Here is a 26362-nt window from a genome sequence, read left to right on the forward strand (position 1 = left end):
ACGTCCCGGGTGCTCGGCCAATCCCTCGAGGGACGCCTCGCGTCCTTTTTTTTTTCCTTACCGCTCGACCTTCGGAGACGCGGGATCTCTGAAGCCTCTCCACCCCTCATCTCCTGATTCCCAACCTCTTTGTTTCACGTTGTAACTAGTCCTTCTCTCCCAGGGGTGATGGGGAGCCCTTCCGTTATCCACGGGTCCATATTTTCTTCCTAGGGAGCACCTTGAGTTTCTTCTGCCTTCTTCAAGAATTCATTTCGTGGCGTCTCCCCCGTCCCTCCCCCCACAGCTTCCAAAGAAAAGACAAAGTACAGAGCAGGAATCTTCCCTTCCCTTTTCCACTTCCTTCGTTTTCTCCATCCCTGGTTTGTAACTTGCTCCAGACCCTCTCCTTCCCTTACAAGGTGCAGTGTTGGGACTCCCATGCCCAAACTGCCAGGGACTTCACTAAGTCAAGACCCTGGGACTTCACTAAGGGGTGGCAAGGAAGAGGAACATCTGGTTGGGATAGTAATGTTAAAAGAACCTGGGAACAGACCTGCCATTTATGAAGAAGAAAGCTGATGCCGAGCCCTGACGAGATCTCAGGAAATTAACGGATCTGTGCTGACGATAGAGGAAACGGTTTTTAAGACTGCTTAGGATGAAGGCTGCCTGAGGAGTTAGAGGAGGTAGTGGAATTAAGTTTGCGTCCTACCCCTCTAAAAGGGATTGGCAGAAGGGAGCCCTGTAGAGCATGAGATAAAGTTGAACAGGTAAGTGGAGCTAGCCTACAGAAGACTTTAACTGGAAGAAGGGTTTGAACTAGATGTGGTAAGTAGGGAGGAGTCTTTGAAGATGCTAGAGCAGGAGAGAGACTCCTTGAAAGTGGAATTCTGGAAATGAATCTGGCATTTGAATGCAGGACAGATTGAAAAGGAGAGGGCTTTGATAACTGGGAAATCAGCTAGGAAGCTGCAATCTGAGTGCTCAGTAGAAAGGCCGTGCTTCGTTCACTGGTTTTTTTTTTTTTTTTTTGGGGGGGGGGTACGCGGGCCTCTCACTGCTGTGGCCTCTCCCGTTGCGGAGCACAGGGTCCAGACACGCAGGCTCAGTGGCCATGGCTCACGGGCCCAGCCGCTCCACGGCATGTGGGATCTTCCCGGACCGGGGCATGAACCCGTGTCCCCTGCATCGGCGGGTGGACTCTCAACCACTGCGCCACCAGGGAAGCCCCGTTCACTGGTCTTTTTCCCTACACTGTACTGTCCTTTGAGTGTGAATTGGTTTTGAGTTGTACAGGTCAAGAGGTACTATTGACAGCTGCTGTTGAACTGTGAGCGCCTTAAGGACTCATTCATTTTTTTTATCCCCCGCATCTGGTACAGAGTAAATTCACAAATATCCCTTGGCTGGCTGAAGTGCGTCAGAGGCATGGGTTAGGTGTGTCTGAACATTTTGAATTATCTAATTTCTGTCCATTTTTGACCTAAAGATTGGAGGTAGGAGTACATGTATTTGTAAAGAGGGGGAAAGAAGACCTGTGTATGTTTCTGTAATAAGAGAGGTGATCGGGGTATAAATGTGAAGAATTCGAAGGGAGATTGAGAAACAGCTTCTCTCCTACTGTTTTTTCCCCCTGCAAATTCCCAGGAAAGACACAGATCTAGAGAAGTTGAGAATTACTACCTTTTACTGATAATGTCCCAGACCCAGGTTCTAATTTCACTAAGCAGTCGCACATCACGTGTTACATAAGTATGTGAAGACTCCTTTCCAGGGACTCTGAAATTTGGACATCAGGACTTAAATTCGTATCGTTACATTAATTACAAGCCTGTTTTAGGTGTAGGACTTTTATGGTTTTGGGGGGGGGCTGGGGAGCCTTTTTCTGCCTTAACCTGTCCTTAATGGTATTCAAGAAGTGACCCCTGTTCCTGCAGAATTGGCCTTCTGTGGCAGGAAACAAAATGAAGAACCAACTCAGATGTCATTGTCAGTGACACAGAGCTTGTGTTCTTGGGTTTCAGGTTAACGCGAGGCACACACTATAGTGCCTAGGCATAAAAACACTGGTCTCTTTTTTTCTGGAGAAGGAACTTTTAGGTTTTTCTTGTTGAAACTTTGTAAGAGAAATTTGAAGAATTCAGAGTTTTTGTTTGCTTGGTATCACAGTACAGCTTTAGCCAATGTGGGTACAGAAGTTTGGTTCCTTAATGTTTATCCTTTGAGTCTGGCCACTTGTTGATTTGAAATAGAGTTGCTCTCAGTACACAAGAATTTATGTAAAGATATATATTACCTCCTTTCTCTTCCTCATTCAGGTAATCCTGTTTTAGATAGTGCATTTTTCCACTTCTGCACTAATCTCATATTCTCTTTTTGGTTGGGGGCTCTTCTTATCTGGACTGTTTTCTCAGTATAAGGAGGGAAATTCTATTAGTGGTGTCTTCATTCTTACAGAGTATGAACGTGGCTTATCTCCCTAGATCTTGATATATCATAATATGTGCCCCCCATAACCATATAAAGAAGAACTTGATAATTTGTTTTTAAGGATATTTTCTAACCTGTGCAAGAACAACAAAGCCTTCTTGTTATTTCATAAATACAAACAGGGACTAATAAAAGAACTTGTGTCTAAATATCCCAAATTTAAGGTTAATTAGTGGCATGAGGTTAAATTCTGGTTCCTTGAACAGCGATTTGCTAGTTGCAGATTAACCAGCGATTCAGTTTCCCTGAGGAGCAGGAAGTACTTGGATATTGTTTTATGGTTTTAGAGAGATTCAAAGAAGCAATTAGCAGTTCTCTGGAGGTGCCCTGGAAAGAGCAGTTGTCGGCAGCTGGGAGATCTGGGGACTGGTCCCAGTTCAGCTGCTTGTGAACTTGAGCGAGTAATTTGGGCTTCAGTTATTTGTCTTTTAAAAGAAGATCCTTACTAGCTCTAAGCTTCTATCAAGATTTTCCACTGACGCTTAAGTGCTTCTCTTTCTTAACAAGTGGAATTTATTTCAGACTTACCTTGAGTACATTTAGCATTGGCACAGAGAACCAGGATTTTAATCCTGTCCCCACAATTTAACCTTATGCCACTGAGCTAACATTTATGTTTGGAGGTTACTTCATTGAGTGCTGCTGGAATACACCTTCAGATTTCCTAGGTGGGTTGTGGAAAGGAGTGCAGATAGAAAAAAAATTAGAAAACAATGGTATTGACCTATACCATGTGTGTTCGTTCTTTTTTCCATGCCAGCATTTCAAAGAGATTCCATTGTACTGTTGCCCCTTGTTTCACTTTTTTTCAGCTTTTGAGCAATGTCAGGGCAGGTCTAGCTTTAACACTGCTTCCCAAACTTTTTTCATACTGTGACACACATGGAAATTATTGTTGTGTCACTGAGGAAAACTGGCGGCGACCCACAGAAGACAGCTGGCCTGTGATCTGTGGCTGTCCCATCCCCACCTGGCCATACACTGGCGAGGGGATCCCTGTCCTGTGGTCCATGTGACCATTAGAAAGGTCAGCATTACACATTCAAAGTCTTTGTCCCAAACTCTGCCTAACTATCAAGAGGAACTGTATCACTAGTTAGTCTTTTTTTTTTTTTTTTAAACCAAAGCATGTTATATATTAATTATCCCTTGAAATGTAACCCATTTTTACCTGACCATATCTGGTTTGGGGGGTTAATTTCTTTTTTAAATTATTATTATTTAAGTTTCAGTTGTACAGCATTATAATTCAACATTTATACACACTACAAAGTGATCACCGCCACAAGTCTAGTTACCATAATTGTTTTTCTTAAGTCTGTGTCTAATCTGTTTTGCCCTTATGTACCTTTATGCTCTTGGCTAGTTTAATATTTAAAGACCATACTTGTCCTTAAAAAGTGGCCTTTTTTTAAAGTGTGTGAATGGTAGTTAACTGATAAAGGGCTGGGAAATGCTTTCGTCATGATGCTTTGACCTCATTAGATTATGGGCAGACTTGCTCTGCCTATTTTTAGAAGATAGGGAATTTCTTTTTTCTGGGGGGGGAATTTCTTTAAGTAGCTTATTTTATGTTTTCCATTATACAAGTAATATAGAAAATGTGAAAATACAAAAAGTAGAGTGGGGGAAAATTATTCATATTTCTGTTTCCCAAATACTGTTAAAATAACATGGTTTTTCTCATCTTTTTCTCTTTTTTTGTGCATTCTTTCTGAATTGTGGAAATTTTCAAACGTTTACATGATAGAGAAAACTCTAATAAACCCCATGTACCCATGAGCCAGCTTCTGATACATCCAGCCAACACAGGGCCAGTCTTGGCCCAAACTCCCAAATGGTTTTGAATCAAATCCCAGAAATAATCGTTTCATCTGTAAACACTTCAGTATGTATCTGTCAAAGATAAGAACTAGTTTTCAACGTAACCTCAATACCATCATCACACCTTAAAAAATATATTCCTTGGTATCACCAAGCAACCAGTCAGTGTACAGATTTTCCTGTTGGTCTCACTTTCTAACACTTCATTTGTTTGAATTATCAGGTTGAAAGAAGGGTCCACACATCATGTGTACACTTTTAATTAGACTAAAACCATATGGGCATTCAGAAGAGATAATGTGGACTGTAAACCTTGGAGATGCTAAGAGCTTGCACTTCAGAGTCATGTAGGCTGGGTTTCAGATCCAGCTCTGCCACTTGCTAGCTGTGTGACCTTGTGCAAGTTACTTAATCTCTCTCACTTTAGTTTTTTTTATCCTGTAAAATGGGAAGAATGTCTACCCTAAGACCACCATGAGGATCGAGTGAGTTAATGCTGGTTAAAGCCCTGTAGAGCCCCATACGTAGTTAATGCTCAATAAATACTAGCCCTGTCCAGCACCTAGTATAGCATCAGTGCATAGATTTGTGGAGTAAAAATAGAGTAAGAGTCAAGAGCTATGGAATTTGGTTTCATTCTGCCATTTAGGGGAATCACTTCAAAGTTTTGTACCCTAAATTTCTCGTCCAAAAAGGGGGGTGGAGTAAACAACCTGTTGACCGCTGAAATTCCAGTGCTTGCAGGAAATGAGTATTTTAGAAACAGCATGAGCTTCAAAAACAGACTGGGATTTGCATCATGCTTTGTTATTCACAAGCATTTAATCTTCTCAGCCTCAGTTTCTTCATATGTGCGGTGGAACCAATAATACCTACCTGATAAGATTGTTGTGATGAGCAGCAAGATAAGTGTATCTGGTTCCTACTGTGTAGTAGGTACTCACATTATTAGTCAGCATTTTATGATTATAAAACAAGAATGTTACATTGGAGCATTTTCAACATCTTAAAGAGCTATGTATTTTGTAGCATTTATATAAATGAAGATGACCAAGTATCTTATGGGAAAAGGAATATACACTGGAAGGGTGAACCTAGAAACTGTTTCCAGAACATGGACAATGGAAAATTGAGGGATTATTCAGCCATGTTGATAAAAGAGGATATGAGGATCCCTAGAGAAATTCAAGAAGGTCTTTGCAACAGATAGTTGGTTAAGTTGAATAAACCTATTTCCTGTAGCATTTGAAAATTTCATCAGTAAGTTAAAGATGTGGCTTTTTAAAATTGAAATATAGTTTGCATACAGTGGTATGTTAGTTTCAGGTGTGCTAACATGGTGATTTGATATTTGCATACTTTATGAAATGATCACTGCGTTAAGTCTAGTTACCCATCTGTCCCCATACAAAGTTATTAGAATATTATTGACCATATTCCTTATGCTGTATGTTACATCCCTGTGGCTTATTTATTTTATAACTGGATGTTTGTACCTCTTCGTACCCTCCACCTATTTCTCCCCCACCTCCAGCCCCCTTCCCCTCTGGCAACCACCTGTTCTCTGTATCTGTGAGTCTGTTTTCATTTTGTTTTGTTTTTTTAGATTGCACATGTAAGTGAGATCATATGGTATTTGTCTTTCTCTGATTTATTTACTTAGCATAATACTCTCTAGATCCATCCATGTTATCATAAGTGGCATGATTTATTTTTTGTTATGGCTGAGTAATATTCCTGTGTGTGTGTGTGTGTGTGTATGTGTGTGTATCTTCTTTATCCATTCATCTATCGGTGGACACTTAGTTTGCTTCCATATTTTGGCTATTGTAAATAATGCTGCAGTGAACACTGGTGTGCATGTGTCTTTTCGAATTCGTGTTTTTTCTTTGGGTAAATACCCAGAAGTGAAATCACTGGATCATATGGCAATTCTGTTTTTAATTTTTTGAGGAACCTCTGTACAATATTCTGTAATAATAGATGCACCAGTCTACAATCCTACCAACAGTGCACGAGAGTTCCCTTTTCTCTCATTCTCACCATAAAGACACTTGCTACTTCTTGTCTTTTTGATGATAGCCGTTCTGACAGGTGTGAGATGGAATATCATTGTGGTTTTGATTTACATTTCCCTGATGATTAGTGATGTTGAGCATCTTTTCATGTGCCTGTTGTCCATTTGTATATCTTCTTGGAAGAATGTCTATTCAGGTCCTTTGCCCATTTTTTAATCAGGTTGTTTGGGTTTTTTTGACGTTGTGTTGTATGAATTCTTTGTATATTTTGGGTATTAACCCCTTACCTGATGTTGTTTGCAAATGTCTTCTCCTATTCATAGGCTGCCTTTTGTTTTGTTGATAGTTTCCTTCACTGTGCAAAGGCTGTTTTTAGTTTGATGTACTGTAGTTCCATTTGTTTATTTTGCTTTTGTTTCTCTTGCCTGAGGAGACAGATCCAAAATAAATTGCTAAGACCAAAAGAGTGCACTGCCTATGTTTTCTTCTAGGAGCTTTTGGTTTCAGGTCTTACATTTAACTCTTTAATCCATTTTGAGTTTATTTTTGTATATGGCGTAAGAAAGTGGCCCACTTTCAGTCTTTTGCAGGTAGCGGTCCAGTTTTCCCCACACATTTATTGACAAGACTGTCTTTTCCCCATTGTGTATTCTTACCTTCTTTGTCATAGATTAATTGACCATATAAAAAGATGTGGATTGGGTGTGTGTGTGTGTGTATGTGTGTATTAATTGTTAGTGATTGGAATATGCTGTGTTTGCTCTAATGATATTGTTGGTTTAATGAAAATGACTTACACTAGCTGTTATAAAGAGAGCTGCACTGTTAACTGACTCAGAAAACCAAATCCACTCTGAGTTTACTGACCCCAAAGTACTAGTCAGCATTTCCCCAACTTGCTTGATGATAAGAATCACCTGAGGTACTTTTAAAGCTACAGATCACTCCTCTAGAAATTTTGATTCCGTGAATGCTGAGTTAGGGCCCAGGAATCAGTCTCCCTCCCTCCCTCCCACCCAGCAGACACTCCTGTATTTATACCTCTGCCCAATGTCGTCCACCGTTGGTTGAGCCAGGTGATCCTGCGTTGCCGTTCCATGTGTGTAGGCTCACCTTTGCCTGGTTATTTCACTTACCTATGTTAATTTTTTTCCAAATGCACTAATGTATTAATCACATTCACAGCAGTAACATTATCTGTGGGCTCAAATGTATCACTTCCATTTTTTATTGGAGCCCTGCATCACCTTCCTCCTCCCTTTGCTGCTTCCTGTCAGTATCATGCAGGAACTGACCTTTACTCTCCTCCTGGGCTGGCCCCCATGCCGTCCCATTTCTTGGCTCACATCTTACATCCTAAGAAGTATCTGAAAGACTTTCTTTTGCCCACAAACTTGTTTGATAGTTTGGAAGTGTAATCGAGTCCCAGGTTAGAAATAATTTTCCCTCAGAGTTTTGAAGGCCTCGTTGTACTTCCCGGTATCTGTAAGTGCCCTGGAGGTGTGGTGGTTCACACCTTTTCTACGAAACCTTGCTTTGTTGGTTTGGTTTCTCTTCTCTCCCTCACTGGAAGTTTGAAGATACTCTCTCTATCCCTGGTGGTCTGGAGTTTCACGATGATGTGCCCTGGTGCAGGTATTCATCATTGACTATTCCGAGTGCTCCGTGGACCCTTTCATTCTGGAAATTCATGTCCTTCAATCCGGGGACATTTTCTTCTATGATTCCTGTGATTTTTCTCCCGATCTTTTCTTTTCCTTTGATCATTTTTCATAATATCCATTCTTGTCATATGGATATGACAGCTTTAATGAGAGCCCATTATAGTTTTCAGTTTCCTGCTCTCCACATTGGAGCAGGTTTGAGATCTGTTGCCAGAATGAATGTGATAAGAACTTAGCGTTTCACCACAGCTCTCTAGACCCCACTAAGGCATGTCCACGGGGACCTGGAGGGTCCAGCCCTCTGCTCACTTCCGGTTCCATCACCCCAACTCGCCCCCTGGCCTCAGTCACTAGAAATGCACTGCTTCTCTCTTTCTTCTGCTCTAGAAACATGCTCTGCTGCTCTTTGGGTGAATCCACAAGTACTTAGTATTTTAAAAAGTTAATTTTACTAAGACACTAAGGTAAATGAAGGAAGAAAAGTTAGGAAAAAAAAAAAACCCGAAGGGGATTTACGTATAAGAAAACGTGTGGTGTAAAAGCAGGGGCAAACTCTTAAGAATACAGTTTTTTGAATTGATGTCAGCATGAAACCAGGATGCTTACACTTGCTCCAAGAGTTCCTCCTGAAAGCTGCTTTTCTTCACAGAACCAAATGGGATCGCTTGTTCTTTCTACTTCGCTGTACCCTAAACTTATTCCCGGGTGCCTACATGCAACCGGTTCGTTTTCTCAGAAAACAGAAGTGCCTTCCCCCACTCCCTCCGCCCCCATGCATTGTCCCCACCTCGGGGCCCAGGCCATCCAGCCCTCTTGTCTCTCCCTGTGACTCCTCAGTCTTGCATTGACCTCCTTCGCTCTTTATTAAAGTATGTTTTTAGGTCTCCCTAACCTGTTTTTCTCTCATCTATCTTTTTTCCTTAATTATTTTCACTGACCACTTTTTAAGACTGATGCTGCCTGCTCTGCAAAGCAATGCTTTTAAAGGTGTTTCTTCTATCAGCCTAGTCTTTCTAGCTCTGGTGGGCCTCTGTGGCAGATAATAACCTCTTTTTGGAGCTTTCAGGTTCTTGTTTCAGGTCTAAACAGTGCTTTCATCCCTCAGTTCATTTACAGATCAAAGAGAATATTTTCCAGTTAATTTTTTATTAGGAAGAAATCCAAATGCCCTGAACGGAATATCAGCTAGTTTACAGGTACAAGCTTAGCCACTTTCCTACGCTCCCACTGGTCCGTCCTTCTCTTGTTCTTAAGGGATTACTGAGATTGATCCAGGGAAGGTACTTGCAAGAACTTTCCTGAAGTAGATGACAGTTCTTTCAAAATCAATAAATACTTGTGTTAGTGCTTGAGACAGAAAGAAGGAAATAATCACCTGTAATCCTATCTCCCAGAGATTATTTCTGCCATTCAGAGACCTCCAACACATGATTAGGAGCAGGTTTTTGAACTGTGTTTTGATCTTTAAGTTTGAAATAGGACTGTCTAAAAGTATGTTTGAGTTTTGAAGGGCTGTAATGAAACTTCTGAGTAGGTATCTCATGGGTCTGAAACACAGGAGAGATCTGAGCTGAAGATACAAATTTGGGAGTCATTAGCATTTAGTTGGCCTCGTTGGAGGCCAAACCATCGGAGTAAGTGGGGTAGGGAGAGTAGGGAGTAGGTAAAGTGGTTAAACTGGAGAGCCTCAGATGGTGCCATGAAGACAGTCCACATTCAGGGAATGGGCAGAGGAGGAAGGGTTGGGAGGAAGGCCAGGAAAACACAGTGTCCAGGGGAGATGAGAATGGAATTAAGTGTCAGATGCTTCCAAGAGGTAAAGGAAAATAAGTCTCAACTATTTCATTGAATTTTGCCATATTGGTAAGTATATGTTTACAGTTCCGTTGCCCCTAAAAGATGGAGACTTTTCAGGGGTTTGGCCCTTAAGGGTATGACGTTAGTCATCTTTGGTGAGACAGTATTGAGTTGTGTCTCTACAACGTGGGCTCTGGCATCAGCATCCTGTATCTACTGTGTAATAAATAGCCATGTGACCGCTAGCGAGTTACTTAATGTCTCTGTGCCTACGTTATCTGTGATATCTGTGACATGTGATGGTGATGGTGTCTGCTTCATAGAGGAGTGAACGTTGTAAAGCGCAGAAAAGTGCCTGGCTCACTGTAAACACTACATGGTGTTTGTTGGAGGTGAACTGGATGCGGTAATAGTATCACTTTTAGCCCAATGCCTGGCATTTAACAGGTATTTTAACATGAAAATTCAACAGCTTGTGACTGCAAAGCAGTGGATTTGCTGTGGCTAGTACAGTTCCAGTCATTTTAAACTCTACCAGCATATACAGAATATAATCATGCCAGGCCAGAGGAAGAACTCAGGGGACTGAGAATTCGCTGCATGTAGCTTTTAAACTGTGTAAAACTCAGATAGGAACTTGAACCCACATGCCGAGACTTGAACCCAGCCTAAATCCTGATTGGGACTGAACCCAGCCAAAACCCACAGTCTTCCAACTGAGATCACACACCTGCTTTCAGGACTTACTGAAGTTCAGGTTCTTGATGTCTCATTGCAGAAAGAATTCAGTGAGAGAGAAAGTGATAGGTAAGTAGTGGGTTTATTTAGAGAGAAACACACTACACAGAGTGTGGGCCATCTCAGAAGGTGAGAAAGGCACCAGGGTATGGGGCTGTCAGTTTTTATAGGGGTGGGTGATTTCATAGGCTAATGAGTGGGAGGAGTATTCCAGCTATTTAGGAAAGGGGCGGGGATTTCCAGGAATGGGGCCACCGCCCACTTTTTGATCCTTATGGATCCTTGGAACTGTCGTGGCGCCTGTGGGTGTGTCATTTAGCTTGCTGATGTGTTACAGTGAGTGTATACTGAGGCTCAAGGTCTAGTGGAAGTTGACTTGTCTGCCATCTTGGACCCATTTCGTTCTAATCAGTTTATGTCATGTCCTCAGGCTATGTTATTCTTTCAAAGGCTGTGCCTGCCCCTTTCCCTCCTGTTTCACTGGCAGAGTATAGCGCTCTAAGCAAAGACTGTGTGAGCCGAGAAGGTGTGTGATGTGTTCTGTGTGGGTGAGGCTGAGGGCTGGAAGGGATGTTGCCAAGAGGACTGGAGAGGCCGGGCCAGGTCTTGCAGGCAGGATGAGGAGTTTTGTATTATTAAACCCAGAGAAGCCTTTGAGTGATTTTAAACCATGACTTGATCCAATTTGTGTTTTGAAATCCCTTTTGCTGCTACAAAAGACTTTCGTCCTCTCTAGTTGTAAAACACTTAGGATAGATTTAATATATTAAATAAAAGAAACCGATTTCTTAGCCCTAAATACTAAGGTCTTTGAGTTGTTTGCCAGAAAGAGTTCCTGCGTTAAGAATCTACATCAGTTTACATCTTAGATATCAGAAACTTGAGTTATAAAAATAAAATGATTTACGTCTAAAATTTTTCATTTAGTGTCAGAGGGATAGTCTTAAAACTTTTAAGTCTGAAATCCTTCTTCTGCCTGCTGGAATCAGATTACCTTCACTCCCTGTTGTGACTGTTGGTGTATCTGAAAAGTGATAGCCTGAATGTTAATTTACTGTGCACGCAATTTTCACAGGAATTTGTCTTTTCCCATTTGTTCCATTTTAAAAAGAAATGGCCTTTTATGGTCCTAGTTGCATTAAAAGCAGTCACAGGGTGTTTCTTTTAATTAGAAATGCATTCTCTGTTGCACGATAAATTTCTTTCTTGTAATTCTGATCATGAGCAACATCTTAGATTTCAGTTACTTCATTTCAGTAAGTATTTGCGTGCCTACTCTGTGCCAGGCACCGTTTAGCATCTCGGGCTGCATTGTGAACTAAACAAAGATCCCTGCCTTTGAGGAGTTTATATTCCAGTGGGAGGAGGCAGATGGCAAATAATAAGCATAATTAATATCTTTATTATACTACTAATAAATATAACTAGTATACTGGGGGTGGTATGTGCTATGAAATTAAAAGTAGAGCAGTTGATGCAGTGAGTGAGGAGCCTGCAGCTTCAGATACGGTGGTCAGGGTAGCATCATTGAGAAGGTCTGACTTGAGCAAAGGATTGGAAACTTGTGCGGATTTGCAGGGGGCGGGGTGGGGGGGGCAGGTGGTGAAGATCCAGCAGAAGGAACAGTCATACAAAGAAAGGCCCCAAGGCCAGAGTGCTCCAGGCCTGTTTGAGGAACAGTAAAGAAGCCAGCAGGTCTAGAGGGAGGGAGGGAGTTCCTCAGCCTTTTAGGAACAGACTTCTCAGTCAAATTCAGAAGTTCATAAGCCAAAATAAGTGAATAAATTAGGGAAAGAATTTTCATTCTGTGAATGCTCTGCAGGTGGTAATCTATAAATACTCCGACTCATGTCTTAACTTGATTTAGGTAATTCCAAAGTAACACGAAAGTTTCTTAAATTCATTTCAAAGGGCAACTAAACAAACAAGCAAAAAATCTCTTTTTCTGTGAATGAGAAACTGATGATAGATCACAAGCTCATATGACCTAGCATTTAGTAAAAGCTGAAAATTTACCTTTCCAATTTAGAGATCTCAGGTTAAAAGCCAAAGGCTTTGTTTTACAGCAAAGGATGGCAAAGGTGCCAAATGCACGTATCTCCAAGAGGGGCAGTGATGGGGGTGAAGATTGGGCTGAGTCTGGGAGAAGCTGCCCTGTAAGAGTAGGTTTGGTCACCTCCCTTATTTCTTTCAAGCTCAGTTGCTCCAAATCCTTTTTTAACATTTTCATTTGGTGATCTATATTTTCTGTTCTTTGACTTAGTGAGATTTTCCATGTGTTTCTTAAGTTTGTGACCTAAATCAGGCACACTACTTTCATAAGGTCCTGTTACCAAATCAGGTCTGGCTGCTGGCCACTTAGAAACCAATTAAGAGAGAGAGAAATGTTGGTAGAAAGGAAAGTTGCTTTTAATTACAGAATGCCTGCAATCTGCAGAGGTGGTGGACTCAGTGTCCCCCCAAAACCATCTCCAAAGATTCTGATTGGCTGTGAAAGTTTTTAAAGGGAAAAAGGGAAGTAATCCCAGTCAGTCATTCACGTAGCGGGTCACAGTGATCGACATCCCACTGTGTGCAGGCTTGCTGATGTCTTGTGATGATCCCCCCTGCCCAGCTGTGCAGCGTGTGGGAATCTTATTCCCCCACCAGGGATTGAACCTGGGCCACGGCGGTGAAAGCGCCGAGTCCTAACCACTGGACTGCCAGGGAATTCCCTTGATTTTTCTTTAGATGCTATCGTGTTCACAGTTTGTTCGCCGGATTACTGAAGGGGAAGCTGGGGAAGAGATCTGGTTATCTGTTACTTATTCTTCATTTCTACTCCTTTGATCTATGGAAAGAACCAACAGACTAGGATTAGGCAAGGTATCACGTGGTCAAAAGATCTGAAAGGTGTACTAGGGCTGGAGATGAGCAGAGCTGGGGTGGGGGGAGTGGGGGGCGCTGGGGGCTGGTTTAAGGTGAGTGACAAGGCAAAGAGGCCTCCTGCAGAGAGCTCTTTCCTTCCAAATGCTGCTTACAAATCCCCACTTGTCAGAACATCATTCCATTTCTGTGGGATCATGGGCAAAGGTCTGTCTTCTGTAACTTCTTCCTGCTGACGTAGGGTGTCGTATTCTTAGAGTGGAAGATGTTGACATGGGTCTGTAGCATCTCTTTTCTCACAGTTGTAGTTGTCCGTTTCCATACAGGGGCAGAACAAGCTACAATTATTTTGATGCCCACAAAGATGCAGATTATTTTCAGCAGTAGTGTTAATCCCATTCTCTTAAGGTCAGTTCTTGGCGCTGTGCTAGCCGTAGATTCCGTACTGCTCAAGATGGAGTGGTTGGTCACAACTGCAGTCTGGTCATCATGCAGTCAGCCTTTCCCCTCAGGTGGCAGTTACGGTATCTGTAAAACCACTCAGGAACATGCATCAGACACTGAGTCTGTAACTCTATTGTCCTGATCGTTAGCTGCTTGAGCCTGCTCCTTTGTGACTCAGAGGCCTGGGAGACTTCAACTTCTCTACAGACAGGAGGCAGGAGACAGGGAGGGGCGTTTGTACTTGGGCGGGGTTGGGGTGCAGGTTATGTGATCAATACTAATATAGAAGAATGCTGCCACAGTTGCACGCATGTCAAGTGTATTGTGTTGGTGTGTATATTCAGTATCATCTTTGTTTTGCATATACAGTATTCTTTATAAAGGACCAGGCTTAGTTTATCCAGGGAGGTGTTCTGCCGTACTTGCCCATAACTGATCTTTTCCCATGTTTCTGAATTTTATTTTTCAGAGTATCCTTTTGTGGTTTCTTAAACTCCTTTCTTACTGATTCCTTTCCCAATTTGTCATGGTTGTTTCATACTTGAGTCCTCCCTGCGAAATTGCTGTTTATTGTTTTGAGTTTAGTTTCCCATGAGGTTAAATATGAGGTATGATCACTAAAGAAAATGCTGAGAAGCACACGTCTTTGACTTTCTGAAACAAAACATTCTACATTCATCTCACAGTAAAAAAGGAAAATGGTACAGGTTAATATAACTGAGTTAGACGGGCCCTAGAAAAATTTGCAAGGCCTTTTTTCTCCTTCCTTTAGATAGGACTGCATAAGCATCACCCCAAAAGGTAATGGTCTGCCCTCTTTTTCTTTTTTCTTTTTTTTTTTTTTGGCAGCACGCGGGCCTCTCACCGCTGTGGCCTCTCCCGTTGCAGAGCACAGGCTCCGGACGCGCAGGCTCAGCGGCCATGGCTCACGGGCCCAGCGGCTCCCCGTGTCCCCTGCATCGGCAGGCGGACTCTCAACCACTGTGCCACCAGGGAAGCCCTGCCCTCTTTTTCTTTAAAAGGAAATGCCATGACCTCTGTAGACGTCCAGTTCCATTGCCATCCTGAGTGGGAAGTTCAGGAGCGAGCACTTCATAGACATTTAATCTCTGTTGAATGACAGAATGAAAAGATTGAATGCACTCACAGCAAGCTTTTTGCAAAATCCCTCTTTACTGGGTATTTTGATAATTGAGTTTTAAACATAATTAAGAACCCAAGATGGGTGTCTATTCAGTTCTTTTTTTATCCGTTATGTCAGTTTAAGATGTTGTGCGGGGCTTCCCTGGTGGTGCAGTGGTTGGGAGTCCGCCTGCCGATGCAGGGGACACGGGTTCGTGCCCCAGTCTGGGAGGATCCCACAAGCCGCGGAGCGGCTGGGCCCGTGAGCCATGGCCGCTGAGCCTGCGCGTCCGGAGCCTGTGCTCCGCAACGGGAGAGGCCACAGCTGTGAGAGACCCGCGTACCGCAAAAAAAAAAAAAAAAGATATTGTGCGAAGACAGGTCTGTTTTGTGTATCTTTCCTATATTCTGTCCTTGGTTTTACTGTGAACGGGTTTTGGATTACATGGCCACAATCGACTTCTGAGATGTCTCACACGGTGTGACAGTTCACAGTTCACTTGAAGTTTTTAACCATAATATTTGCCAAGCTCCATGTCGAAATGCAACTTGAAAAAAATTTTTTCAAACTCAGTGCTGTTTAAGTCAGAAATCCTCAAGAAAGTAAAAAGGAGTGGAAACTAGGTGGGATATTCTTGCTAAACATTTTAATTTTTATTATGACAGGAAAGTCTTCCCTTCTTTACAACTTGTCAAATTTCAGCTCATAGAGAAATCCTCTATAATGGTGACATGGCCTGAGCTCGCCCGGACTTGAAGGAACCTACGTCTGTATGTGGCACATTGTGTGTCCTCTTGGTGGCATGAGAAGCAAGCAGTTGAGGGTCCAGCCATTCATAATTCACACTGTCTTAATAGGGGACTTCAGTTTTCAAGGACTGGCTAGAATGTAAAATCTTACCCTTGAAGATTTATTTAATCTTATTTTTAATGAATTGCCTAGGTTACTTGTGATGAAATTGTTTGTATCATCGTACTACTTGATACATGGAAAATATTATTTTTTTAATAAAGACCATATTTCTTTTTTTTTATAAATTTATTTTATTTATGTATTTTTGGCTGCGTTGCTACGCACAGGCTTTCTCTAGTTGAGGCGAGCGGGGGCTACTCTTTGTTGCAGTGCTCAGGCTTCTCATTGCAGTGGCTTCTCTTGTTGCGGAGCATGGGCTGTAGGTGCAAGGGCTTCAGTAGTTGTGGCTCGCGGGCTCTAGAGTTCAGGCTCAGTAGTTGTGGCGCACGGGCTTAGTTGCTCTGCGGCATGTGGGATCTTCCCGGACCAGGGATTGAACCTGTGTCCCCTGCATTGGCAGGAGGATTCTTAACCACTGCACCACCAGGGAAGTCCCCATGGAAAATATTTTTATTAAATATTTTTAAAGTCTCCTTCCTTAGCAACATGTGTCATTGTTTTCAGGATATACTGTCTCAGATACAAGCTTCTCAGAAGCTTCACAGGAGGGAAAGCAGTGACAAAGAAGGAATTTATTTGTTATCATTCTTTGCATGGTAAAATCATCAACTTCCATCACCAACTTCTAATTCAAAGCAGATTTTAATTTGGATGTTCCATTACTCCTTCTTGAAACACTTTTGTTCCCTGTACATGCTGTGTTACTTTGGTTTTATAATTGAAAATAAATGATATAAACAACATCTCAGCTCTTGAGCCTGGAATACCAGTGTAGTTTATTTTGGGACTTGAGTTGAAAGGCTTTCTGGAATTTGTGATTATACGTCTCAATCCTTAAAGTCTTTCCAGAAACCCTATATCTTATGAGTTCATTCTCACATTTTTCATTGATAGGTCATTGTTTGCTGGTGAAATCCCAAGAATAAGTGGTAGCAATCTGGCATTTTATCAGTGACTGTATTAAAGCAAATTTTCAGGAGATGAGTGTGATACAGATCTTATCTAACAGAAGGTAGAGGGTGTCAGGCACATACAATTTAGGGATAAAAGTAGGAGCAAACTAGGTTAACCAGAGGTAGAGGAAAGACTTCAAGACTGGGGTACACAGAGGGATCACATCCTGGCACATCTAGATACAGTTCTTATATATCAGTTCCATTTCTTTGTATGAATGAGAAGGAAGAAAATGGAAATTTTGTTTTATACAAAACAAATAGGATAGGCTGCAATCTACATTATAGAACTGAATTCATCAACTGCGTTAGTAACCTATTTTAGTTAATTTGTTACATTGTCAACAAGCTTGTCCGGTGCTCTTTTGTAGTACCTTACACTGGCTATCTTTTTCTTCTTTCCTCTCCCATAGTTGCTAAAAAAACAGATGTGTTGAAATTAGTCCAAAAGCCACAATCAGAGGGGCTTGGTTTCTTCCAAGTCGGGGGATGACTGTCTTTTCCCTTAAAAAACAAAGTTAACCCTTTTCTATGTTTATGATAGAGAAATAAACCAGTCTCTATTTCAGTCACTGTTTTATTTTATTATTACTTTTAATGGAAGAGGGGAAAGCTTGCTATAAATACAACTGATCTTTTAAAACAAGGAATGTACCATCTTTGCAAGCTAGTCATTTGTAGATCTTTTATTTCCAGGCAAAAATGCCATCATTAGAACTTTTCTCTCCTTTTTATTCCATCCACCCATATCTGAAAGTGTATTATTCTGTGTTCCTTCTGGCATGTCAGTGGTTTGTTTGGGCTGAAGACCACACACTGGAAGCACAGGGAGACCCCCGGATCAGCGTGAGGAGAGCGGCTGGGAGACCCCACTCTCATCCCTCCATGAAGAAAGCAGCTAGATTTTGCCATCTTCGCCAGCACCAAGATGTTGTGAAAGGAGGAGCTGGAATTCTTTCATGTTTTCAAATCTACAACTGCTAATTTATACAATCTTAATTTCATGCATATAACCAATCCTTTTTCTCTTATCTTTTCCGTGTTTCTTAATGGATTTTTCCTAGAACACTTGCCTTGATTTTTCCCTTTTTCACCCACCAGATATAAGCATTCTATTTCTTGCCAAGCTGACAGATTTCAAAGTAGAAGTATCCTATCTGATATGAAGACTTAGGCCTTAAAAAGTTTGTTAATGAGGTTACTTGTCTTGGCATTTACCGAACGTCTAACTTTTATTTTGCTGAACTCTGTTGGCCTTAAAGGATTTCTCAGTGGCTTATTAGCAGTAATTGGGGTAATGAAGACACTGGCACAGGTAATTGCCTTTGTTTTCTTGTGGCAGAAAAGCTTTTTCCACCTCTGCTAAGTCCCACTAAAATGAAAACTCAAATAGTGATCACATAAAGAAATTAATGTGTGAACTAGTTGCTGCATATTAGGAATTCTGTGCAAGATTTTTGCAATTAGCTTAGAACCTCTTTAGCAGTACCTGCAGATTGTTTAGAGTAAACAGTGGGGTAAAATAGATTTTTCTTTTCCTGAAATAACACTCTAAAAGGAATAAGATACGGTTTATGCTTAGATGTCACTGAGGTATACATGTAAGATTGTATCATATGAGCCATCTTTTAGACTGAAGAAAAGATGTTATCCTGTTAGAAAACAGAATGAATGTATGGTCAGATTTAATGTGGGCATATTGAATTACTTCTCGCTCAATTCCTAAGAGGGCCGAGAACATTCCAGTAACAACTTGTCAAGAGTTGTCGGCCATATTTAATTCTCTTATATTATGTAGATGGAATGGACCTTCATAACAGTTGGCTCTGTAACGAAAAAAATTAAAAAGCTTAGTATTCAGGTGTTGACACTAAGAATTGACCATCTGTCAGAAAAGAGAATCCAGCAGAATGACCTTGCATACTTTCCAGGAGAAAATGATAGGACCGATCTAGGGCTCTGGTAGGTTGTTGGTGGTGGGAGGTACGTGACAAATAGTGCTTGTCACCGGAAAAAAATGGCTTCATTCAGCTCCTGAATTTAGCCAGCTGCCGTGATTGCATCAACAAAGCACCTAATCATGTAGCCGCTACGAAGCATCACAATTATTTCAAGTAAATCTGCTTTCTAGAATGTGGGAGCTCCGTTCTTTGATAGTTTTGGACTGTAAATTAAAAACGGGGGGTAAAAAAGCTGAGAAGCTAATACTTGGAGAATGTTTTTAGGTTGTAATAGTGCGATTAAGAGCATGAACTTGGAAGGCAGACCGCCTTGGTTTGAATTATGGTACCCAGCTTTTCTGTGCCTCAGTTTTCTCATCACTAAAATGGGGCAGTAATAGTACTTCATAAGGTTATGGGGATAACATGAGTTAATATTTGTAAATAGTGCTTGGCACGTGGTAAGCGCTATATAAGAGTTAAAACTCTGGTTTAGTAGCTGAATTAAACATTGGATTATGAAGATGTCCATCTTCAAAACTTAATGAACATTAAATTAACTTTTCTCTATGTTTTACTTTCAGCTTTCTCAAGACACAGTGTTTTCTACATGAGTGTAGTTTGTCCAGATTGCAGATGGGTTTATAGAGCCATATTTAAAGAAAGAGCATAATGAACACTTTTCATTGTGTTCTTTTAAAAAACATCCCCAAACTGCTGGGTTGTCGCATATGTGGTAGAAATTCCCACTCCTGCCACGACTTCTCCAGTCTAGAGCATAGGTAGACTTCAGAGAAATAAAAACCTCATGGAAATATTTTAATGGCAGTTAACTCCTAACTGTTGGTATTGGCAACTGGGAAGCTGTGAGACTGTAATAAGTGATGTGTACATGTAAAAGAAGGGAGTGTGGCATGTGGTGTGCATCCTTTATTTAGCAAAACGTTGGATTGTGGGGAAATTGTTTGCATTTCTTTTAGGTATTCCCTGTTTGTCTCATCATAAGAATCCCCTGAAGATTGTGGAGATTCTCGTTCAGTAATTTAGGAGTAGAGCCTGGGAACATATACTATCTTTTAAATTAACTAATAGACTTTATCTTTAAGAACATATACTTTTAACAAGCATCTCAGATGATTATGAAGGTAGGGCAAGGTTTATTGAGTTAAGTAGTTTGTCTGTCTTCTCTTGAGCCCCAGCTTTCTCACCAACAGAACCAAAGATATGACTGGAAAGATGGTCTACTTCCTCACTCACTGTTAGGATTTTGTAATCCCTATTTTCCAAGTGATTATGATACCAAAGAATTCCAGTATGTGTGATGGAATATGAGTTGAGGAAATTAGCCTTCTCTTTACCAGAAAAACTAATTCAGCAAACTTTTAAAAATGTCTTAAGAAAGAAAAAAGCTTTCTGATAAAACAGCAAGCTTCAAGTAATTATTAGTAGTTTGGTTTCTAAGTACTGACAATGTAAGGTAATAAAACATCCAGGGACTTCCCTGGTGGTGCAGTGGTTAAGAATCTGCCTGCCAATGCAGGGGACACGGGTTTGAGTCCTGGTCCAGGAAGATCCCACCCACCGCGGAGCAACTAAGCCCGTGCGCCACAGATACTGAGCCTGTGCTCTAGAGCCCGTGAGCCACAATTACTGAGCCCACGTGCCACAACTACGGAAGCCCGCACACCTAAAGCCCGTGCTCCGCAACAGGAGAAGCCACCGCAATGAGAAGTACGCGCGCGGCAATGAAGAGTAGCCCACGCTCACCACAACTAGAGAAAGGCCACGCGCAGCAACGAAGACCCAACACAGCCAACAATAAATAAATAAATATAAATTTTTTTAAAAAGTCCAAAACTCTGGTAATATGTATTGTCTTCTGGTTATTGGGGGGGGACAATATTTAATGTATTGCTATTTTAGAATTAACAGTCCTTATATTTAGCAAGTTTAGTAAACTTTTGAGCAGTTAAAACTTCTCTTTATTGGTCTTATTCTAATCCACAATAATTCTTTCACTTTGTCTAGTTATCACCTGAATATAATTGCTTGGTAATACCTTTCCCATTCTTCATAGTGTCTCAGAACCCAGTCTTTGTTTAGCTAGAGAGTCATGCCTCACTGCCCGTGAGGACACAGTTGTCCAGCAACAAGGGATGTTCAACAATCAGCAACTTAGTATTGATTATTCTATTCTTGAGCCAGTGATTTCTTTAGGTGAAAGTAAAGGATAATTGGGGGCATTTAGCACACTTACCCGTGGGTTAATTTTAAATCTTTTTTTTTTTTTTGATTTATTTTTGGCTGCTTTGGGTCTTTGTTGCTGTGCCCAGGCTTTCTCTAGTTGCGGAGAGTGGGATCTCCTCTTTGCTGCGGTATGTGAACTTCTCATTGCAGTGGCTTCTCTTGTTGCGGAGCGCGGGCTCTAGGTGCAGGGGCTTCAGTAGTTGTGGCACGCAGGCTCAGTAGTTGTGGTGCACGGGCTTAGTTGCTCCGCGGCATGTGGCATCTTCCTGGGCCAGGATCGAACCCCTGTCCCCTGCATTGGCAGGCGGATTCTTAACCGCTGTGCCACCAGGGAAATCCTCGTGGGTTATTTTTATCCTCAAAGTCTTCCCCAAGCCTGTCTCATGGGAGAATAGCAGGTATTTCTTAGGCTCCACAAAGTGATGGCCAACAATTGACATGAGTTGATGTTGGTTTTGTTTGGTTTTGGAGGGGGAGGGGAAGCCTTCAGAACTTATATATATCTGTATACTTTGGATAACAATATAGAGCTCCAAAGTCATAATTTTGAGGTTACTTTCCTTTGGATGAATTTAATTCCTTAAATTTGGGACACATTAATTAATGAATTTCCGTTAAGCCGGTTATACCTCTAGAACACTTTTTAGGATGTACAGCTTATTAAAACTGTTTAATGCATGTGCTATTTTGAATGATATACTTTACACATCTAATTGTGGTCCATGGTGTTTAATCTCTTTTAGAAACTGGATGGCTTCTACAGGGAGCCAGGCCTCGGCTATAGACCAGATTTGGGAGCTCTTGAGTGATGGCGCACCTCCCACCAAAAAGCCCAGGTAAACAAGGGAAGGGGATCCGAGGAACAGAGGAAATCACCACTGATGGTAGATAATGAAAAATAATGAACTTACCCTACATCCCAGTTGGCATCACTAATTAATATTGGCCTTCATATAAAAATTGTTTTTATTTTGCATTTAATTTCTGTTTTTTATCAAGGTCAGAAATGTATATAATTTTAAAAGACAGTTCTTTAAGGCTCATAGTGCCTCACCTCCTCCTCCGAGGTAATCACTTTCAACTTTGTCTGTTTCTTCTAATATTTACATCCAGATTTTTAACACTGCATGTGTACTGCTGTTTCTTAGTTTTGGGTTTTACCTGTTTCTAATTATGGAAGGTAAGGATTAGACTTGCTGTCCTGAATCCTCCCCTCATCCATCCCCAGCTGCCCTCCCCAAACACACCATAGACTCTCCTCACAGCCTCCTAGTGTGTTTTATATCACAATTTTTGGTTTAATATTTACATTGTATGACTGTATAAATAGTATTCTTAGCTGAGCCTAATGTGTTATTATGTTTCTTTCCTTGTCCATTTTTTCCTCCAGGTTATTAAAGATTGTCTCTTTTTTTTTTTTTTTGCTTTGTTTTCTTTGAACCTATCAATTTAAATTCAAACTCTGTGATAGAGCGTAAATCTCCTAATCTGCTGACACACGTCAGTAATGTGCAAGTTTAAAGCTGCTCCGTGGGTCCTTCCCTCTGGGCAGTTGTGCTCCAGGCCTGCCACATTGCTGCTGTCTGCCGTTTTCCTTTCCTGTCACCCTGGGAATTCCTTTCACATCTCTCCTGTATTGGACCCTCTGTTTCCTGGATCTTATGTCTTCCTTTTTGGTGTACTCCTTCATTTTGCTGAAAAACATCTCGTTAGCTTCCTTAGTAAGGATTCAGAGGAGAAAAGTTTTGGGAGACATTTGAGAATGTCTGTATCGTACTCTTACATTGATGATTTGGCTGAGTGTAGAACTTCAGATACGGACTCATTTTCCTTACCGTTAATGAAATCATTGCCCATTCTCTGCTAACATCTTAAGTGTTCCTGCCACAATAGCCACTCTCTTCTAATTCCTAGTCCTTTGTATTATATGACTTCTTTTTCTTTTCTCATTAGGAACTTGTAAGTATGGTTATTTTATTCTCAGTAATCTGAAATTTCACAATGATACATTTTCACATGAATCTGGATATCAGGTAACTCTTTCAAGCAGGCTACTAATAATTTCACTTTGGAGGAATTTTCCTGTGTTACTGATTTGATAATTTCCTTTACGGTTCTTTCTGTATTCTGTCTTTGTAGAATTCTTGGTATTCAGATGTTGGGCCTTTTGGATAAGTCTCTAATTTTCTTACAGCTTTCTATCACTTTTGTTTTTATCATTCTACTTTCTCAGAGATTTTCTCAGTTGTATCTCCCAACCTTATGAATTTTTTATTTCTGTCTTTTTTGTATAGAAATAAGAAATCTTTTCGTTTGCCCAGTTTTTTTTATAGCATCCTGTTCTGTTGCACAGATGCCATTTTAAAAAAAAATCTATGTCAGGATGTCACTGTTTCCTTTTCAGTTTTTCTCCCCTTTCCCAGATGGTCTCTTATTTCCCCCAAGTTCCTTTCTATCTGCTGGTTTGTTTGGGTATAACTCTCATGCTGGGGATTTTGTTCAAAGGTAAGGTGACCCTTATTTTTCTGCTCATATTTAAGAGAAAACACTGAAAAGCCAATGGAGACTCTGTGTGTGACGAGGGGCTTGGTGGCTGGTGGGCCTCCCTGTGGGTAACAAGCATGGGCCAGGTTCCACAGCCTGCCGGACTCTGTGGGTCTTTTCTCTCATGCTGGCCATTTTCCCCAAAGGGAACTCCTCCCACCTCCTGACCCCAAGAGGTTGAGGTGCAGGCATAAGGTTGACTGCCAACGTCTGGGAGTCTTCCTTTAGGAGAGGGGGCAGGGGAGAGTCTCATATTTCTTATACAGAATGTACACAGTCCCCTTCCCCAAGCTGTGCACGGTGTTCTCAGATACAGAACCCTCTGGTGGAAGCTCTCTGGAGGACAGGCCTCCTGTCCTAGAGTTCTGACACAGCCTTGCAGCGAATTGACCCTCCACCTTCAGCTGTGCCTGAACATTTCCAAGCTTCTGCAGAGGGGATCAGCTCTTACTTGACCGCTTCTAAAATCTATTGACCTCTTTCGTCTACTTTTCCTATTTTTGTCATCTTTTCCTATTCTGCTATTTATGAATGTATGCCTTCTTAAAAAATTACTACTATTTAGTGTTTTAGGAAGAACCAGAGGTGAAACATAACTGTTAAATTTTTCCCTTTTAACTGGAAGTCTTAAATTTGGAAAAATCACATCTCAGAGCTATAACGTATGAGGTAAAGAATTCCAATAGTACAGCACATTCAAATGGAAAACAAAAATCCCTGTTCTCCTCAATCCCCAGAGTTAACCACTATTTACAGTTCTTATGAATACTTCTAGAAATTTTTTTTTCTTTTCCGTTATGGTTTATTAAAGGATATTGAATATAGTTCCCTGTGCTGTGCAATAGGACTTGTTTATTCATACTGTGTGCAGTAGTTTGCATCTGCTAGTCCCTCCCTTCTAGAAATTTTTAAGTATATGTTTGTGTGTGCTTCACTTTCTTGATCCCCTTGAACTGAAATGGCATTTTTCACTGTTTGCTTCTAATGTCTATTATCAGTCTTCCCCAGCAGACTAAGCTTTTGCGGCCAGGGACTCCATGTGTATGGTGCTTTATGAGTTTTTCATGGAATTGGGAATAGGGAAGGCAGTTCTAGAGGTGGTTTCTTCAAAACCAGCTTTCTCAAGGCTAAAAGTACCTTTCCCTTCTTGCATTATGCCAACATGCAAATCCTTTTTCTGTTCATTGTATTATGTGAGCAAAAGGTCGAGAAGGGCAGTTTCTTAGGAAAACACATGCCATCAGCATGTGTTTAAATTAAAGTGCATAAACATATTTCAAACAGATTTTAATATAGTTTCAGGATGAAAGGGGCGTAGAGAAACAAAACACAAAAATTTGTACCAAAACACAAAAATTATCTCACACAGAAGTCAGGACAGAACTCAGTGTTTATCACGGGAAGAAAGGAATGTTTTCCACCTTCCGTCATATCCATTGAATAGTTGTTTCTTTATTTAGGTATGTAAGGCTTTTGTGTTTTCAGAATTTTGTTGGCCACTTTTTTTTTTTTTTTTTTTCCTGCTTGAGGATATCTAGAACAAAGCCGAAGGCAAATGTGTTCCCATATTTGACTATCTCATACTCAGCTTTAGTCATGTTCATTTTCGTCTTTGTGTTCACAAACTTTGGGCTTACGTTTTTTTTATTGGCTTTTCTTTCATCTCCTGTTTTGCATTTCTGAACAATAGGAATTTCACATGTGGGGGGTTTCTTTTCTTTCTGGAATCCAAATCAAATCAGACATGTTTTTTGAAATTTATGTTTGTTTAAAATATAGTTTAGTTTTCAAAACTCAACTCAGTGGTGATAGTTGGACCTTTTCCTGATATTGGGTTTTCTTAGGTTGAGAAGATCGGTCTTACGATGGCTCTTTAGGATTTCCACAGTAGGGTTATTACTTTCTCAACACGTACTGGCACTACCGTGCTCACACTACTTTGGAAAGGCATCAAGCCTGTGCTTGTCATCTTTGCGGCTGTAGGAGTTAGAGCTGAAAACTGTGGCTTTGGACGGTCTTTGTGCCTCGTGTCTGTTGGACGTTCTCAGTCCTCTCATTTGTTTGACTTTTTCAGGAAGCTGCTCCCAAGCCTGAAAACGAAGAAGCCTCGGGAGCTCGTGCTGGTGATTGGAACGGGCATCAGTGCTGCAGTCGCACCCCAGGTCCCAGCTCTGAAATCCTGGAAGGGGTTGATTCAGGCCTTACTGGATGCGGCCATTGATTTTGATCTTCTAGAAGATGAGGAGAGCAAAAAATTTCAGAAATGTCTCCATGAAGACAAGAACCTTGTCCATGTTGCCCATGACCTCATCCAGAAACTCTCTCCTGTGAGTACCCTTGTGTGAGCCCTGGCATTCGATCTTTCCTAAAACCAGACACACATGCTGAACGCAATAAGGAGATTTATGTTTCTAGCCTATAGATTTGCATAACATTTGGCTCTTCTGCAAAATGTCAGTTTATGGACCCGAATCATGGTAGTTACCTTGACCTCATTTCAGTGTGTTGTGGTGGTGGTGGTGCGGGGGGGTTGGTGATGATGGTGATGATAATGTTGTTGAGGCCTTTATTTGTACAAAATGAGACCACTGTCCCATTATTGCTGTGTTTTAAATTTACTTTTTCTACACTCACTACTATAAAAGCTGTGTTCCCTGGCATCCATGCCTTTCAGGGAACCTCAGAAAGATTAGAGATAATTCTTATTTTGTGGATGAAGCAGCGCCAGTTTTTAATGTTCCTTTTAAAGGCAGTCACACATATATATATATGGAATTTTGCTGCGTTTTAGCAAACTGAGCTGGAAATCAATTCCTGAATG

At 41.1% G+C, this 26362-nt stretch overlaps 1 protein-coding gene across 6 annotated transcripts in view; it reads left to right on the forward strand.

The window, feature by feature from the left end:
• The window catches only part of FAM118B (family with sequence similarity 118 member B), a 46290-nt gene that overhangs the window by 515 nt on the left and 19413 nt on the right, over nt 1-26362 (forward strand). For 4 of the 6 annotated variants that reach the window (XM_060304262.2, XM_060304264.2, XM_030840780.2 and 1 more), the window contains exons 2-3: nt 21741-21833; nt 25616-25868. In XM_060304262.2, coding sequence (XP_060160245.1) covers nt 21748-21833; nt 25616-25868 — 339 coding nt within the window. In that variant the 5' untranslated portion in view covers nt 21741-21747. Of the gene's footprint in view, nt 1-728; nt 753-17685; nt 18126-21740; nt 21834-25615; nt 25869-26362 lie in introns of those variants that run through there. The other 2 variants (XM_060304263.2, XM_060304265.2) reach the window with 2 other exon arrangements.

This window comes from Globicephala melas, chromosome 8 (genome assembly GCF_963455315.2).
Source record: "Globicephala melas chromosome 8, mGloMel1.2, whole genome shotgun sequence".
NCBI lineage: Eukaryota > Metazoa > Chordata > Mammalia > Artiodactyla > Delphinidae > Globicephala > Globicephala melas.